The 17,846-nt window shown below is 40.7% G+C and overlaps 1 protein-coding gene across 1 annotated transcript; it reads right to left on the bottom strand.

Annotated features, from left to right (window-relative positions):
• Window positions 1–5,848: 5,848 nt before the first annotated feature.
• si:ch73-252i11.1 (uncharacterized protein LOC553517 homolog) lies at window positions 5,849–16,102 on the bottom strand. Its single transcript, XM_068716954.1, has 12 exons — window positions 15,732–16,102; window positions 14,762–14,897; window positions 13,749–14,574; window positions 13,584–13,637; window positions 13,317–13,443; window positions 12,849–13,014; window positions 10,763–10,883; window positions 10,573–10,669; window positions 10,369–10,453; window positions 8,604–8,734; window positions 8,157–8,308; window positions 5,849–7,409 (listed from the first exon to the last, which is right to left on the bottom strand). The coding sequence occupies exons 1-12, from the start codon at window positions 16,001–16,003 to the stop codon at window positions 6,700–6,702; spliced, it is 2,877 nt and encodes a 958-aa protein (XP_068573055.1). The 5' UTR covers window positions 16,004–16,102; the 3' UTR covers window positions 5,849–6,699.
• Between the last annotated feature and the right edge of the window lie 1,744 nt (window positions 16,103–17,846).

The raw sequence follows: 17,846 nt of genomic DNA, 5'->3' as shown, positions 1-17,846 counted from the left end.
ATTCCCCCCACTTTCTTCTCTCTCTCTCTCTCTCTCTCTCTCTCTCTCTCTCTCTCTCTCTCTCTCTCTCTCTCTCTCTCTCTCTCTCTCTCTCTACACAATGCATGCTGGGAACGTGAGGGGTGTAGTCTGTAGTGCTTTCATTACCGCAGTCGGTGCATGAAACTCCGCATCCGTCAGTAAAGGACTAACATGTGAAGCACGACAAAGATAGCATACAAAATTACAATAATAAAATAGTATAGATATACCTGTTTTGTTGTTTTATTTTCCAAATCCCACTGAAATGTATCATACATTTCAGATTTTTTTTTCTCAAATAATTTGCACAAAATGAAATGAAAGAATGTAGTTTTTTGATTATAGACTGATTTTTTTTTCATTTAGACCGTAATGGAACTTAAAGCTGTGGTCAGCGAAAGAGCTGATAAACCCACTGTACACTCTCCTCCCAATAAACAGCTGATGGATAAAGTTAGCAACTTACTAATGAGCACAGTGGAGCATCTGGCAGCTAAAGAGTTATTTAAAGTAAACAGACCAAAAACAACTCCAGATGAATGAAAATGTTGCTCTTTCTTTGCTAAATATGAAAAAAAACCACTGCTTGCTAACGCGTTAGCCATATTGACTTCATAGGGCAATTGTCAATGTCAAAGTGGACAAAAACACTCAAAATACTGTTTAATTGGAGCTTTCAGACAATTTTTTAAGTAAATAGATTCGCAAAACATCAAATTTGGTGCAGGTGGAAATTGTAAAACATGCTATTCTGCTTTCTGTTATTCATAATTAGCTCAAATCTCATGCAGCTGTTTTGTACGAAAGCCCTGTAACACATTTTATATTTCTGGTGAATATAATTAATTTAATTTAATTATCATATATGTCTTTTGTATATACTCTTGTTAACATGTTTTATACTTCTTGTGAATCATATTTTCAGATATGTATTTTGTATGTGCCGTCATTAACACCATATTTTGAAATCCTGACTAAGTCAAACATGTACCCTTGTGCTCACTTTCACCAAGTCCATCACTGTCAGCACAATCTGGGCCGTTTGAATGCATTCACCCTCAGCTGATTTAACCCAAACATTTTAAATAATAAGACAAAACGAACTTTTGCTTTATGTTGTTATCTCAATAAAACATTTTTTTGGCATAATTAACTTGGTATTTCGAGATAATGGCATAAACATTTTTAATTTAAATCATTTTTGTTTCAGGCTTCCGTGGATTTGTGCTCAAAACCACCATACGCTACCTGCCCACCACAAAAAGGCCAGTTGGTGAGTCGCAAACTAACTAGCCACTTAAAGAACCAGATATCTTCTTCAGTAGTTAGTGGACCAAAACAGGAGAGTGAACATTGACTTACATTCATCTGGTTGCCAGAAACACGACTCCAAATAAATGCTAATGCTGCTCCGTGTCCGCTGGATGTGTAAATAGGTTACTGTTTGCTAACCCGTTAGCTATAACGAACGTCAATGCCCCGTTCCAGTGGCCAATAAATCAATTAAAAATGCTTTAAGGCAGCGTTAACGTGCCTTCTAACATGTTAAATTACGACAAGATTGTTAATGAAGAAAACTGGAAAGTTCAATGATGGAGATATCGCTCAAGCTCATATCAGCAGAGGTAAATATTTCATGACGGCACTCTGCAGGCACAGAAGAACATGCCGACCCACAGCTGTTACTGATGTAACAGAGTGTAATAACAACATCATTAATCTCTTGTAACCCACACTTGCAGCCGTTGAGTAGCTCCAGTCTGTTTGTTGTGTAGTCGGCTGGCCTATAGGTGTTCTCTATGTGGTCAAACGTCAATGTATTTGTACAGCATGCTGATAGCATAGAGATGTTTTTTGTCTTCTGGGAAATTTGATCAAATATTGGGTCATAGGTTTTATTTCAGAAGTTCATAATAATAATGAGAACTTACAGAGCCTAATTATGACACTGCAGCCTGCAGTCAACACATTACACAACAGGATCATAAGCACAAAGCAGGATTAAGAAAACTTTTAATAAATTCATGGATGGCTGTGTGGATGAATGTACAAATTCAGGGATTGTGTTTGAGCTAATTACACTTTAATGAGAAGCTATGGTCCAGCTTCCAGCCCTCTGAGGGCAACTGGCACATTCACAGATGCAACTAATTTATTCCACATTTACTGTGATACTACAGTGGAATCTTTCATCAGCATGTAGTTGGATATTTACAGGCAAATCATAGGAATCTGAGCCCAAATCACTGTTTCTATGCTTCAGCTTCGATTGGTTGTTTAGTGGTCGGCATGAATTCATGACATAACCAACTCTCTGCCATGAATGCAGTCATTGCCCCTGATCCCTCTTGAATCAACAAAACAGATGTTGCATCTGAGACACCAACAGAGACACAGACTGCATCCCCAAAGTGCAGCACAAATGTTGTCATCCAATCACAGCAGGACACATCTGCATACAGCAGCTGCACAAAAATAGAAACTATGCTGAGGGTGCAGTCTCAGAGGATAGTCTCTGTTTCACATTACATTAAGACCACATTTCCTATTATCCCAGTTGCTTCCTGTTTCTTCCTGAAACTCAAGTAAAGACAGTTTTAATTATATGCCCGATTCTATTACAGGAAGTATAAGTATACAACAGTAAAATCAGAAGTTGTAGTATAACTAGAGGAAAATGAAATACAAGAAAGTGCAGCAGCAACAAAGGGAAAAAAGACTATGCTCCCCAAATCACTCCCTCAAATCACCTAAAACAAATTATCCGCTGACTTACAGACATCTCTTTCCCAATGTATGTCAACGGGGAAAGGCTATTATATATATATATATATATATATATATATATATATATATATATATATATATATATATATATATATATATATATTACATTTCTTCCTGGGGGCTTGGTATAGTCACATGGTATCTAACCACCGAGTTATTTCGGACTCAGCCCAAGACTCTACAGACACGCAGCGATGCTTTGAGCTAAATGCTAATGTCAGCATGCTAACATGCTCGCATTAACAATGCTAACATGTTGATGTTTAGGAGATTTAATGTTTACCATGTCCAATCTCAACCGTAATTTAGCATGTTAGCATGCTACATTTGCTAATTTGCACTAAACACATTCTTTTTAGATATTCAGTCACACTACACATTACATATAAAATACTGGACACATTAGACCTGATATCACTAAATGAAAGGGAGGGTTCACTAAAGATAGGAGGGGGACATGAATGTCTGAACCAAATTCCAATGGTTGTTAGACATTTGACTAACAAACAAAAATGTCAACTTCATGCTGGCACAAGAGGAAATGTCAAGGGACCTTGAAAGTTACCAGGATACACCCTCTGGGAACCATGAACGTCTGTGCAAGATCTAACGTCAATTCATCCAATCTGAGATTCCCGACACCAAAATACATAATAAAAAACACAGACTCTCTAAAAGACATTTACAAACCCCACACCCCTAGATAGTAAGGGATCATACATCTCAGAAAATAGAAAATGTTTCATTTGGCTCCAGTTTTGTGCCGAAAAGCAATTCCCTGCCGTAGCCCAATGTCAAATGTACATACCATTCACCTTTAATAATTGGCAGATCGACAGGTGCGTTATTTATCTATTGAGGCTGCCCATACAGTAGATCTGCTGACCTCAGCTGTTATGGAAAGCGCCACAAACATTCCAGAAACTCAACAAAAACCCCTCCTGCTATCAGCCAAATAAAGATCTGACTCACTTCCTCTCACTTACGCCACTATAGCTCTCTTCCATCAGCTGGAACAAAACGGCCGTGACTCAGCAGAAACATAAACACCTCAAACACTAGCAGGGGTGCGCGCAAACAAGGGAAAGGAGTCATATTTAATTCATAAGCTCTTGTAATGCAGGAAAAACAGATCTCCTGATATGCTGAGGCCTGGAAGCCCCTAGCAGCTGGCTCTGGAGGATCTGCTCTGTCTACCAAGGAACGACAGACGCAGGCAGAAAGAAGACTGGTTAATGTCAGGGGGTGTTTACTGACACCGGGTGGGCTGTCGCATCCCGCGAGGCACAGCTGCATTTCCCATAGGACAGCTCCATCTTAATGGGCAGCAAACGTCTAATGGCAGAGAAATGGATGCACTGGTAGTGACAGGCAAATCCGTTCTCACCCTGGGAATGGTCTCTCCGTAATCTACTGTACCATCAGAGCTGTCCGTCTTTTCTGCACAGAGAAAAGGCTGTATGTTTACAACCCAAAGGGAAGTAAATGTCCTTAATTAGTGCTCACCATTTACAGAGCGGGTCCCTTGGGAAAAACAGTCCTCCACCACCAACCCCCAAGTATCCAGTAGTGCTTGTAAATCCTCTGTTTGGTTATCACACGAATTGTTCAAACAATACAATTTGACTTTGAAATGACACGGGTTTGCATGGAATTATTTCTATTAATTAAGTACTTATGCCACACACACCCAAAGTGAAGCCAATATGGAAGTTCCTTAAACCTGCATTCTTTATAATGGCCATCAGGAGGCGACTCCTTTGGCTGCTTAAGTTTAATTGTATAGAAGTCTATGAGAAAATGTCTCTACTTCTCACTTGATTTATTACATCAGTGAACATTGTAAAAACAAGTTTATGGTCTCAATCGCAAGTTACAAATCTTCTTTAATACAGCAAATGACGGTCCTATAGTTTACTAGATATAAAGGTCCCATAAAGGAAAATATATCAGAAAGAGAAGGTAAAAAATATTTTTTAAACCAGATTTATCGTTGTGCGGAAGAGGTTGGACGCCAAAGATGGGCTGTGAAAAATACCTCCCTATTGGACATCAATAGTTGTATTTGAGAAAAAGGATAAAAAAGGAAAAAAGATATAGAAACAAAAATGTGATCATTAATTCAAATTTCAAGACTAAGTAGTACAACAACAAAAAATTGTACAAATTACATAGAAGTTTAAGTTCATAGGTTGAGATAAATTGCAGTAAAATCCATGAAGTTATATAAAAGATGTTTTTTGACTAGTTAAGGTAGATATTGATTGTATATGGAGCAGGTTATTCCAAAGAGCTCGTCCTCTGTATTTCAACGACAATTGATTAACGGCAGTCCGATACGTTTTCAGTGTTTTCATTTCATGGACGTTAATTGTAACATTTTGGTTTCATTCAGTGTTTGGTTGTACTTACTCCCTCTCACGTCACTTCTGGTTGCAAACAAACAAGATGGAGACAGCTAAGCTCCCAAATGCATCTGGCAAAATGTCTTCAGAGAACGTGCTCCTTAAAGCAAAAGTGATGAGTTGATTTTGAATGTATTTTATGTTGTACGCACAAGATATTAAACAACAGCTAGAATGCTATAATGCTCCGTAGAGCTGAGGGGAACTACAGTCCGGTGATAATTTAGTGGTTTTAGGCACCTATAAATCTCAAATTGTCTTTGATTCAAACCAAGGTGGTTTATTCTAATGATTCCTTCTGTTAGGATTGCTTTCATGAAGTCAAAACACCCGTAAGGGGTAGATGTGAAAAAGTCAGGGTGCATAATTAAAATCTCATCTTAGCATTCAAACATATTCACATTTACACTGCAGATTGTCAGGAAACACAAGAGGAGGCAGCTGCGAGTGTATGTATACTGAGGTGTATATATGTGTGTGTGTGTGTGTGGGGGGGGGTCATATTGATCATTTTTCATGCCCTGCCTCATTTAACTAAGAGGCTCAACCCTCAACGCTGGTGGCCTTTTCAATTCACTTATGAGACAGCGAGAGACAGAGAGATGCAAACCTGAAAATAAAACGCTGCTTCTGTGTGCAGTTTATGTTAATATTACATTTATTTATTGATGTAAATGCACAAAATCTGTTTGCAAACAGTACAATTTGGAAAACACTGAGTTTTTAGTCACACTCAACACAAAAAACATACAAGTGGTGCTTGAACTTCAACATACATACACACTACACCTCAATAAGTGATTTTCCATCCATCTGTTTTTAGGCCCATAAAAGAACCTGAGCGACACGACGGAAATAGAGAAAAAAAGTCAAAATATTGAAAAAAAGTTTTTAGTGGAAGAGTTGACGTATTGATGAATGAAATGAACCAGGCTTTGTGAATAAATCCCTTCACGCAAGTGAAGACACTACACATAGTGGCAGACATGAAGATGAAGCATGAAACGAACAGAAGTTACACATTTCTATCATGCTTTCATTTCGGTTTTGACAATTGTGTCGTCTTGTTGCTGCCTCTTCTTCTGCATTGCTTTAACGGCACTCGACTGGGAAAAAAGCACAACAGCAGCGGGTGGGAACGTGCATGAGTTTGCATTTTGCAGATGTTTTTTTTCTGCAAATTTAAAAGTTGAGTTACCTTTAGATAGAAACTCGGCTACTGTGAACAGAATATTTCCAATTCACTGTGGGGGGGGGTTTTCTACTCCACTGTTTTTATCCGTGTGATGAATTATTATTCTAGACTCAGTATGTTCTTCTACATAAATGAGCACTCTAAGTGATACAACTGCCACTCTACTCCTCATTGCACTCTTTAATGGATACCATTGCCAAACTACCCAAAGCAGTTTGTACAAGCACCATAAAGCTCCTTGAATTATCATTATCCATAAAAAAAAGGCCTGCCCTCACTTCACCATTGTTCCTAAGCGATGGCACACTCACTTTTCTTTGGTTTCGGTGAGGGAGGTGGAGGAGATGGTTGGGAAAATCTTGGGCTGGGTTGATGGAATGAGGCTGTGTTGGTTTGGTGAGACGATGTGCTGGTTCTGTATGAGGGTGTACTAGGTGGGGAAACAGATGTGCTGGTTCTGTAGGAGGATGTACTGGGTGGGGAAACTCTTGTGCTGGTTCTGTATGAGGATGTACTGGGTGGGGAAACTCTTGTGCTGGTTCTGTATGAGGATGTACTGGGTGGGGAAACAGATGTGCTGGGTCTGTATGGGGAGAAACTGGGTGGAGAAACTGATGCGCTGGGTCGGATCGAGGGTGTGCTCATTGGATAAACTGACACGGTCGGTTGGGGAGCTGGTCTCGGTGCCGGTGTCGGTTTTGGCGCCGGCACTGCCGCAGCACCATACATGGAGACAAGTGGGTGCGTGGTCTTGTACTGCAGCAGGTACTCGGGGTAGATCTGGTGCTTCTCAAACACAACAAAGATGGAAGGGTCCAGAACGTCGTCTACGCAACTGTCAAAGAAGTTGATGTCCCCGCCGTCCTTGGAAGGAGGTCGGCGGTAGCTAGAGTGCCCTTTGGTGTAGGATCCCACCAGCACCCGGGAGATGAACATGGATTTGACATCAGAGTCACCAGTGTAGCTGTGTGAGTATTTTGCGTCCCGGGCAAAGTAACTACCTGTGTTTGGACACAAAGATTAAAAATGTTTTGGATTATTGTAATGCCATTATACAGTATGTGGAAAGACACTAGGGATTATTCTAACTATTGCATAATCTACAAATTGTAATTTTAAATAAACAATTATTTGTTTGGTCAGAAAATAATGAAAAAGTTCCCATCGCCCAAGTTGTCTAAACCCAAAGACATTCAATTTACTACCAAACTACACGCGCTAACCGTATCACTGCGCCAGAGGAGGCATGAATCTATACTGCTAGCTCACCTAGCACCACTGAGCTTGCTACCTTTACAGCTCAGACAAAGAGGACGCCATTAATGTTTGCAACTTCTGCACGGTAATACAGTTGGCGGGTGTGGTCCGTTACGAAGAAAATAGATCCCAAATGACCTGCTCACTACAAGGTCTACGGATGTACTTGAGTTTTCTGGAAAGAGACATTGTTGTTGAGTTTTTCAAATAGATTTCTCCACGGCTCTACCTGAACTGTCCCTTTAACAATTAATAAACTAATTGCATCAGCTGAATGACACTGATGGACAGCTTAAAACACCGGATAAAGGTAAACAATAACTTCCATTTGGTTTTGGTGAACTGTCTCTTTAAATTTGTGTGAGATGTGCATCTTTAATCTAGGAAACCGTCCGACTAGACTAAACTTTATTTTTAATTTAATACAACAACTGCACATCTTTTGTTCTCAAATCAGTAAGTGGCCCACAATTCATGTTTCTTCAACTCACCTTGGCCAAAAACAGTCCCATTAACTCCACAAAGTCTCCAGTCAAAGTTGGTGTGGCAGATGACATCTACGTATTTAGAGTCAGTGCCATGAAAAAGCTGTTTTTCCGTCACAATGCGCCCGTTGTTGCTGTTCTTCATCTGATTCTTCTGGCTATATTTAGGAAGAATAAATCAGAAACTGTAAATCAAGCTACTTTTAGGAAGGAGTGCTAACATTGTGAGAAACTGTAACTTTGGCTCAACAGCGGCCACAAGTGGCAACTACAGGATAATAATAAATACGTGGCTATTAGAGGGTGAATGTGTTATTCCTTCTTTAAAAAAGTTGCATGGTCTTGCTTTAACAATCAGAGTGTGGTGGTTATCTGATCCAATGACAACCTAGCTGAGAAGATATTAAACACACAACCGCTCAGACGGATGACACTTTTAAATCACATATGTACCACTGAAAAAACTCCCAAAGAGGTTTGTTCTGAATCCTCTCTATTTTGACAATGTCAAAGCCTCTCATAGTTTGACAGAAAAGAGTCTCAAGCTCCTTGAATCCATCCGAGGAGCGCAGGAGGGGGACTCGCTGGAAAACACAGAAAGAAAACAGAATTATTTTTACCCAGGCATACAATTACTGTTTTAACTGATTGTTTGGCCACTTGGGGGTAGCAGAAATAAGTTGTGAACACAACCGTGACATATAAACTTAACTTAAAGTTGCTAGCTATGGCGAACTTGCCGGCAAACAGTTGCTTAATTACACATCCAGCAGTTACGGAGATAAATTATGATTCATTTGGAAAAGTGAAAACTATATTATTATATATATTGTAATATTACTTTATTAAGCCTGATATAATCTATGGTAGTTTTAGTATCACATTATTTTAGCAATGTCATATTAAATATTTAATTTGTATTATTAGGATGATGACTATTATTTGTAGACGGCACACATCAGCACCTCTACGAGTCAAAGCTGCTACTGTAAATTCTTTTGCCTACAGGTGCAGCAGGTTGGACTGGTTGACGTTGGCCTGGTTTCAGGGGCTTCACATCAGTGAAACAGTCTGTCATGTTTTTCTATCCTTCCAAGCAGTAATATCTCTCCATTTTTGCCAGTGCTTTTTAATTATTATTTTTGATTATTGTAAAATACTAAAACAAAAGATCAAAGTTAACAGTTGTTAGATTTTACTCTACTTTGCTACCCTGTCTGTGGCACTCAGCCCCAATGCCACCGATTCCTACTGAAGATGTAAATCTTTGGATAAAAGCTAAATAAATATAATGTAAATGAGTCATCTATGTCAAGTTTTATCTAAAAAACAACCCTATAACAGCTGGGTACTGTAATCTTTATCCAACGTTACCTAAACAGGAGAAAACCGGTGCATTTGTCGGGGACTATTTTCAGCAGCGGATTAACACGCATTTGGAGTATTTACAGCAGCGGGTTGGTGTATTTGGGACTGATAAACAACAGTGCGAACGTCACACCCAGTGCACCAGTGTGACTCACTCATGTGTTTTTAGTAGCTTTGACAATGGAGCTCTGTGGCACAGAACACTTGCTACTCTTTTAAAAGGTTTTAATGACAATAAAAAGATAAATAGACTTTCCGAAACCAAATCGTTTCACGTCGTGACAAGACCGAAAACATCTTTGTCATCGAGAATAGCCGTCAGTGACGTTCTTTGCTCTTCTTTCCATGAAGAAATACTCTCCAGTTCTGATGCAACTGATGCTATTGTACCATCTATGCAGACCTCTTCGGGAGTAGCGGGGTGCAACAACTCCCGCTAAAGCTTAGAAATGTAATGAAATCCTCTAGAAAACACCATTACTGGCCTTTGGTAAATAAACTGGATCTGATTTTCCAGAGAAACACTTTTATATCTTGTTAGTACGGTAAAAATGTACAGTGTCAACATTGACTTTTATGCTCCATACAGTATGATCTTGGTTCTATTTGGGAAACTTGAGATTGCTGCCAAACAACACTACATTGATTTCTTTTCCTCACTTTTGTCAAAAAATAAATAAAAAGAATCACACCCAGAAAATGTACAATAAGCAAATATTCACATCGTGGATAGCCAAATCCAGCGGGAGCTTTGTCTAACATGCCAGAGGCTGTTCACCTTGGAGACCTGCTGCGGATAGTTGTTTTTTTTTTTGTTTTTTGAAGGTTTTTTCAAAGGTGTTCACAATACCTTGAATCCTGTTTGTGGAACCTGCGTCTTGTCCCAGTTGTCGGGAATAGCAGTGAAATTCAGATTCGGTTGACCGGGAGGCCGTCTGTGGTCAGAAAGCAAAGTAGGATTAGGATTAGCTTTATTGTGAGGGGGTTTGAATAAAACGTTTCTTAAGGTGGAAAACATAAGTGGGACCAACACAGCACATTTGAGATGTCGTACCTCACTCTCTTTGTTAGGACATCCGCCGCGGAGACAAACTGGGGCCGTCTTTTCACAAGCCTCTTGGTGCCGTACTGCTTGTTTCTTTGTATCATGTCTGGGGAGAAAAGAAAAGATTATAATACTGCTTGAATATTCCAAAATGCACAAAAGTGTAAACAGAGAGATCTGTTGCGTAACATTTGTTTACCCTGGAAGCTAAGTGAGTATGACTGTGAACCGGCGGTGAAGTCCACCACATCTTTGTCATTGGACAGAAACCTCCGCTCCAGTGTAGCGCTGTCCATGTCCGCGGCTTTGTGTCCGGCAGCCTGCAACACAAGACAGATGAGTCGAGTTTTAACCTCAAAACACAACCAAAATGGTGACCAATGACCAATCAGGAGCGGGTTGGTATCGTGTGCAAAAAACGATTACCTGCAGAACGTAAAAGTGGAAAAAGAAAAAGAAAACGTTCAAATTATTGTTTACTGCAGATAATTCAGTGCAATGTCAAGTGTTTTAAAGAAAAAAAGCTTTGGTAAACTCACTTATTTGCTTTCTTGCTAAGCGACACTTATCTCGTACCCTAACTACAATGGAGGAGTGGAAACAGAGGAAAGCGACTTGCCGGGGACTAAATCCACCACGCAACCAAACACTAGAGTCAAGAAATAGTCTAACTCATGACCCCCCCCCAACAATGTGTCAATTTTAGACAAATTGAAAAAAAAAAAGAAACATGTTAATTAATGTGTTAGCGGTGATTGTAGGCAGATTTGTTATCTCTGGACAGAGCCAGGCTAGCTGTTTCCTCCTGTATCGAGACTCTATGCTATGCTAAGCTAACTAGTTGCTAGCACTAGTTTCATATTTAGCATAAAGACATGAATGAGTGGTATCAACCTTCAAATCTAACTCTCTGCGACAATGCAAATATGCATATTTTTCTCCTTTAATGTTACTTTATTATTTGTTACTGTCCAAAACTACATTTATATATTTTGCATCATTCTCAGGCATTTAGTCTCATCTGGGAAATTTGGGAAAAAATCCCAAATCGAAGATTTCCTGTTGTATAAATGAAGATTAGTGGATAAAGTAGATCTGCTGTTGCTAACAATGGGATAACATTTAATTATATTCCCTGGCCACCATTATTTGTGTAATTGTTCATAACAGAATTTGAACTTATAAAGTTTAAATCGGTTTTGGGCAAATGCATCAAATTTCAAAATCTGCCTTAAATTTCAGTGCATGAATTGATTTGACTGAAGTGTGAGGAACAACGTGATCCAGGATTAGATTTTCATCAGATTTTGGTGAAACGCAACCCAACAATTAGTCTTTTAATCATAACAGCAATGCTGTGTTCACACGCTCCTCTGAATAGGTGTAATCGGTAACTTCCCGTAATATTCTTTGTAGAAGTGTAAACTTGGAGGACAAAAGTCAAACTGTTGAGACAGGCTCAGCTTTGAAAGGTGGATCGACTTTAGCTGAGGAAGCTCCAGTAAACGCCTTTTAAAGCTTTATTTCTTAATTCAATAGTCCAATATGAGCATGACAAATATAAATTTATGCAACCAGGCTACAGTCTCGGCTGCTGCTCATCTGGGATGCTGCCACACTGCCTGAGCTCTATGTATAAACTGATAAAGTGGTAATATGATTTCTTCTCCGGCAAAGCTCGGACAGCTTCACTTCCTTTTTTTTTCTCATCGTGTGCAAAAGTTTCTGGAGTGAGTTTTCTGCAGTGAACCGTTGTCTCCACAGCAGCATTTAGGGTTGTGGCACGACTGCAAAATGTCACTGAAATAGAGGAGAATTGACCTTTTTTTTTTTTGCCCAAATCATCTCCGCTAGCTTTGCTTGCCGTGGCATGTTGTCAGTGCGCATATCCTCAATGAAACTGCTGTTGCTGCTGCTATCTTTACATGCTGCTCCTCTGTTTGCTAAACTCACACTGGTATCTTTGAGGAACTGTGCCAGTGTTTACAAGGTTTTTATGACGCAACGTTATTGGAGTGACGACTTCGAACTTTGATCAGACTTGCACTGTAATGGTCAGATAATATACACCTTGATTAGCTCTGAGGTTAGGGACGCTGGGACGTTCCCTATTTCAGAATATTACCCATATAGCGTTACATAACTAATCCATTGTTGCTATAAAAAAAACTTTAACAGATCAAAGGAAATGCAAAAACGCAGCATCGCCACACTTTAAATTAGTGTGTGGCGCTGTCCGCATGATCGCCACTAAATCCAACTTGTGAATAACTCCAGTTACTCACAGCTGAAGCATAAACGTTCCACTTCCCGAACTCATCCTCCCAGTGCCAAACCCACTCAGTGGTGTGGATGAAGGTCGGCTCAAGCAAAGAGTTTGCGGTGGAGAGTCGGCGCACTTCGTTCGACCTGCGGGTCATCATGTCAAAATGCACCGGTGGGCTGCCGCTACTAAAATACAGCAAATATAGAGAGCCATTAATTCATACAGTTTAAGTCATTTTAACAGCAAGTCATCTATTATGTTACACCGATACATTGGTTTTTATTTGGATCAATATTGAGATTTTTCTGATGAAAAATGACTTTACAGCTCATGTTCCTAAATAGACTTCATGAATTCAAAATGTTTTTTTTTCTTCTTCCGGGTACAGCAGGACTTTTTTTTTTTCAGCATACATCTTGAGATGGTTGAGTTAAATAATAACATCTTCCCAGGACTACGATGCCACTGAACTGTCAGTAGAGAGTACCTGTATGTGTTCTTTGGGTCACAGTAGTCCTTTTCGATCGCCTCGTTATCAGGCAAGGCGGTCCACCCATCGTCCTCTTTGACCTCCCATCTGTACGGCATCTTGCTGTGGACTTTAAAGCATCGCTCTGAGAAGACATCGGTCATAAAGACAAAATTAACCACAAAAAAAAACACAAAAAATGTGACAATCACGCCTCGGTACTCAAAACGAGTGTATTTATTACTGTTTTACGTGACGACCTGTCATGTATCACTGATTACTCACCGTCGTCATGTATGCAGCGTCCTTTGACGAAGTACATGCATATCTCGGTTTTATCTGAAGGACACAAACAAAAAGTGCACGATAAAGTGTTATTGTGTTTTTAGTTTTTTACAGTTCTCTCGAACAACATTTTTAATGAGAGCTTTTGCAGCTGGCGTAGTTCACCTCTGATGGGCCTTGGCCTCGTGCCCGGTCCGCCGGCACTGTTGGCATTGTCGCTGGCGGCACCAGGGATGTCGGTAGTGGAGTGGGTTTGTGGGAGCTGTTGATGGCTTCCCCTGCCACCGCCGTTTCCGCTGTGCCCTCTGGCGGCGGTTGACGTTTTATTCGGATTTAATTTTCTGTTCTGACCGTCGTCGGACACGTCACTGGGGGAGGAGTTTAGCGGCCGCGGCTCCTGGCTCAGTCCATTTTCGCTGTACAGATCCAAATCGTTCATGTCAACGTCAATGTCATCGGGGGAAGAGGTTTGTGGCCGCGGTTGATTGTTTCCCTGGTTTTCCCTGTTTCCCTTGTTGCCTCTGTTGCCCCTGTTGCCCCTGTTGCCCCTGTTGCCCCTGTTGCCTCTGTTGCCTCTGTTGCCTCTGTTGCCCCTGTTGCCCCTGTTGCCTCTGTTACCTCTGTCGCCCTGGTAGCCACCTCTCCCTCTGTACCACTGCCCTGGATATGAATTCCAACCATCGTCGCTGCTCGCATCAGTGTTGTTGGCAGCGGCGGCAGGGGATTCACCAGTGGAGGAGTTGCCCCCTTGTCTGTCGAAGTACTTCAAGGCCAATATGTTGGCATAAGCAGACCTCAGCGAGGGAACGAGGTCGTCATGCACGCCTCTCTCCTGCAGGCTCTTGTGTGGCTGTTCAGCACTAAAATCATGGTTCTTGACGCAGCTGCAGTCGCGGTTCATGTACTTCTCGCAGATATGCAGCCTCTTGCAACCATAGCCGTCCTTACACAGGCCGAACTCCCCGCCACCGTTGTTGTAATTGTGACATATCTGGGATAGGGTGAAAAGGCAAGAAAAGGCTCTTTAAGGTGATAAATACAGATGTGTTGATGAAGTCAGTAAAACTCCTGCTATTCTAAAGAACTCGTTTTCAGGATCGGTGTACCCTTCCATACGCGGAGGCAACAGATCCAACAATCTGAATAGGGAAACCTGCTCTGGTTGAAGTCACACTTACGGGAGGCAGGAGCCAATTGTCGCTCTGCAGCAGCAGCGTGCACAGCTCCGTCCGGCTCAGACTCTCCAGCTCATGCATTCTCAGCAGCGGCATATTGTGATCCGAGTCCAGCTGGTGGGAAAATTTGCATCCTGTCCTGTCACCAAAGAGCACAAGACACATAGCACGTGCGTGAGTTTGATTTTAAAAATACGGTTGCTTTGGAAAAGAATAAATTCTTCTTGATTCTTACTACCACTACTCTAGAATGGGGTTCATATGAAATTTACTTTAAATATATACACAGAATGTGACAAATGTTTTCTAAATTTAGAGAATTACTTTTTTGGAAATATGCTGATTTTCTTCCTTGCCAATAATTATGAAAAGATCGATACCGCTCATGTTTGTACAGTACGGTAGCTAAAACATACACTGGTCGCCAGGAAAAACTCCCCGAAAACGTTCATTTAGTGGTGATTTTGGCGGTCCCTGTGGACGAACAGTGTTTAGTGTTTCTGAGCAACAGAATGCCTTAAGAAAAGCGCTCATTTTACTGCAGCGGGTTCCGAAAGTCTGTCCCCGCTCAGTCCTGGTTCTGTCGGACTATTCCTTAAAAAGCATCACTTTTAACTTTGAAGCCACTTCAAAACTATAAGGGACCGTCAGACTTCATCGTGTTAAATTAGCCTGTAGCTACATGGTGTCCATGCTAGTCTTTACGACACTACAAACCAACAGTCCTTGAATGCATCACATGTGTCAAGGCCTTAAAAACAAGTAATTAAACGCACCGAAACAGACATGTAACAGTCTCGGTCTGCACTAAATAGTTTTATTTACATATAGAAAATGCTGATAATTCGATTTTCAACAATAAAGACCCCTTAAAAACAAAACAAAAACACAATTTCAAGTAGTCACAGGCCTCTCCTGGCCAGCCCCCGGTATGACTCAAGTTCAGCCGGACACTTTACGCGGACATATTTACCTGCTGTGAGTGAACGGACAGGATCCGGTGAAGAGGAACTTCTTACACATGTGCAGCGAGGAGCAGAACCCCGGACACTCTTTGGCTCTGCACAGCCTCAGCGGGGTCCTGGCCACCACCTTCGGCTGCCCGAAAGGACAGCACAAAGCAAATTTATCTTGATTGCCGATGATGTCATCAATAACATGGCCCGAGCCGAGGTTATACCTCAAATAATCAGTGTCGACTGATCCTTTATTGTCGCAGATGAACTTCAATATTTCCAACTCCATCGTGTTGGCCCTGCTGCTTCCGTGTTCCCTTCCACCACCAAACACAACAAGAGGGACGCTGCTGGGCGGCTGTCGGGTTACAGTGGAGTCGGAAAGCACGCTATCATTTCTGATGATTGGAAACCGAAACTTAACTTGGGCCTATTTTTAGCAGGAAGTGATGCTGTAACGCTGCTTTCCTCCGCTTGGGGGCGTCGCCGTGTTATATGACCTCATACACTCCTGCGTTAGTATAATGACATGGAAATATATGAATAATATGATAAATATCTCTCTCTCTCTCTCTCTCTCTCTCTCTCTCTCTCTCTATATATATATATATATATAGATATTTGCAGGATTACCAGAAATAAAAAAAAGAATTAAGAAAGTAATTTGGAGTCAAATTCACATAATTAGTCATATGAATCACGTGACACATTCTGCCACTGAGGGCAGAATATATCAGCTGGCTGCATTTGTTTTACTTGTTGCAGAAGTTTCTAAAAACAAAAACAGAACGACGACACATGATTTAATAATCTTTATTGAATACTTTTCTGTTCCTGACCGGCAGTAATCACGTTTCTCTTGTGTTTCTGTCAAATAGCGTTATTACAGTGTAATGTAAGTTGTATTACAGTAGAATTACATTTGCCACTTAAAAAATATGTGTTCTGTCAATCCCACCCATCAAACCAAATGTGACCCCCCCCATGGTTCAAATTTAATACATTTTATTCTGACAGTAACATAACGTATATCATTGCTGATCACAGATATTTAATCAAATGTTTTGTTTTTAAATGTGTCCTCAATCTAGATCATCTTCTGAAAACCATAACCTCATGAAATCGCTGGAATCTATATTTTACTTATTCATTTTTATTTTAGCATGTGAGCTTGTTATTATTAACACATTATGCAAATGTTGGCACGCCACATCATTTTTATATATATATAAAAAAATATATATCAATAAAAACATTAGAATATTGAGATCAACTTCTGTAGATTGAAGGTGGTAAAACATGTTTTTATTTGAACCACTGTCATTAAATGTTGTAGTAAATGAATAAATGAAATAACTTAAAACAAGCCAGTGCAGTTATTTACCAGGTCTCAGCTTGCAGCATCAGGATGAACGGTCAGTGTCCCTCAGCTTCTCTCATCTGCATTTTTAACTCGCTGCACATTTCCCATCAGCCTCATTGGTTCCCGTCCCCCTCCCTCTCCCTCAAGACAAAACACAGTACATGTTGGAAGTGATCTGCTGCCACCACAAACTCTGAAGCTTTAAGAACAAGACCATTCTTTCTCTTTTTGTTGTTGTTGTGTGCCGTTAAGTAATCCAGATTCCCTGTTTAATGGGACCTGGAGGCTCACGGTGGCTCAATGTAAATGAATGGGGCATCTTTGTGTCCAGACTTTGTCGCGTGTCAGATGCTCTCTAGGGCACGAACAACGGACAATAATGTAAATCATATCTCCAGATCTCAACTAAGTCAAACGCCTGTGGGAGATTTGAGAAATAATTTTATCATCATCAAAACACCAAATAAGGGAATAACCTTTGGACGAAGAGCGATCATCCCACCAGAGGAGTTCCAGAGACTTAAACAATCCATGCCAAAGAGCACTGAAGCTTTTCTGGAAGCTCGTGGTGGCCTTGACGCCTTAGTCTAGCAGTATTTACTGATTTTTGACCACTTGGGGGCAGCGGAACAAGCTGTACTTTAGATGCAACATTATCAAGTCGTTAATAATGGGATGTGCTTATTTACACATCCTGCAGACACAGAACAACACGTTCATTTGGAGTCGTGTTTCTGGCTGATGATTCTGATATACTAACCTTCCTTTT

This window comes from Cebidichthys violaceus, unplaced genomic scaffold, assembly GCF_023349555.1.
Source record: "Cebidichthys violaceus isolate CVI_PGR_0920_01 unplaced genomic scaffold, fCebVio1.0.p SCAF_21, whole genome shotgun sequence".
In the NCBI taxonomy this organism is placed as follows: Eukaryota; Metazoa; Chordata; class Actinopteri; order Perciformes; family Stichaeidae; genus Cebidichthys; species Cebidichthys violaceus.
Note: the sequence above shows the minus strand (reverse complement) of the source record. Positions and strands in the feature narration are given on the sequence as shown.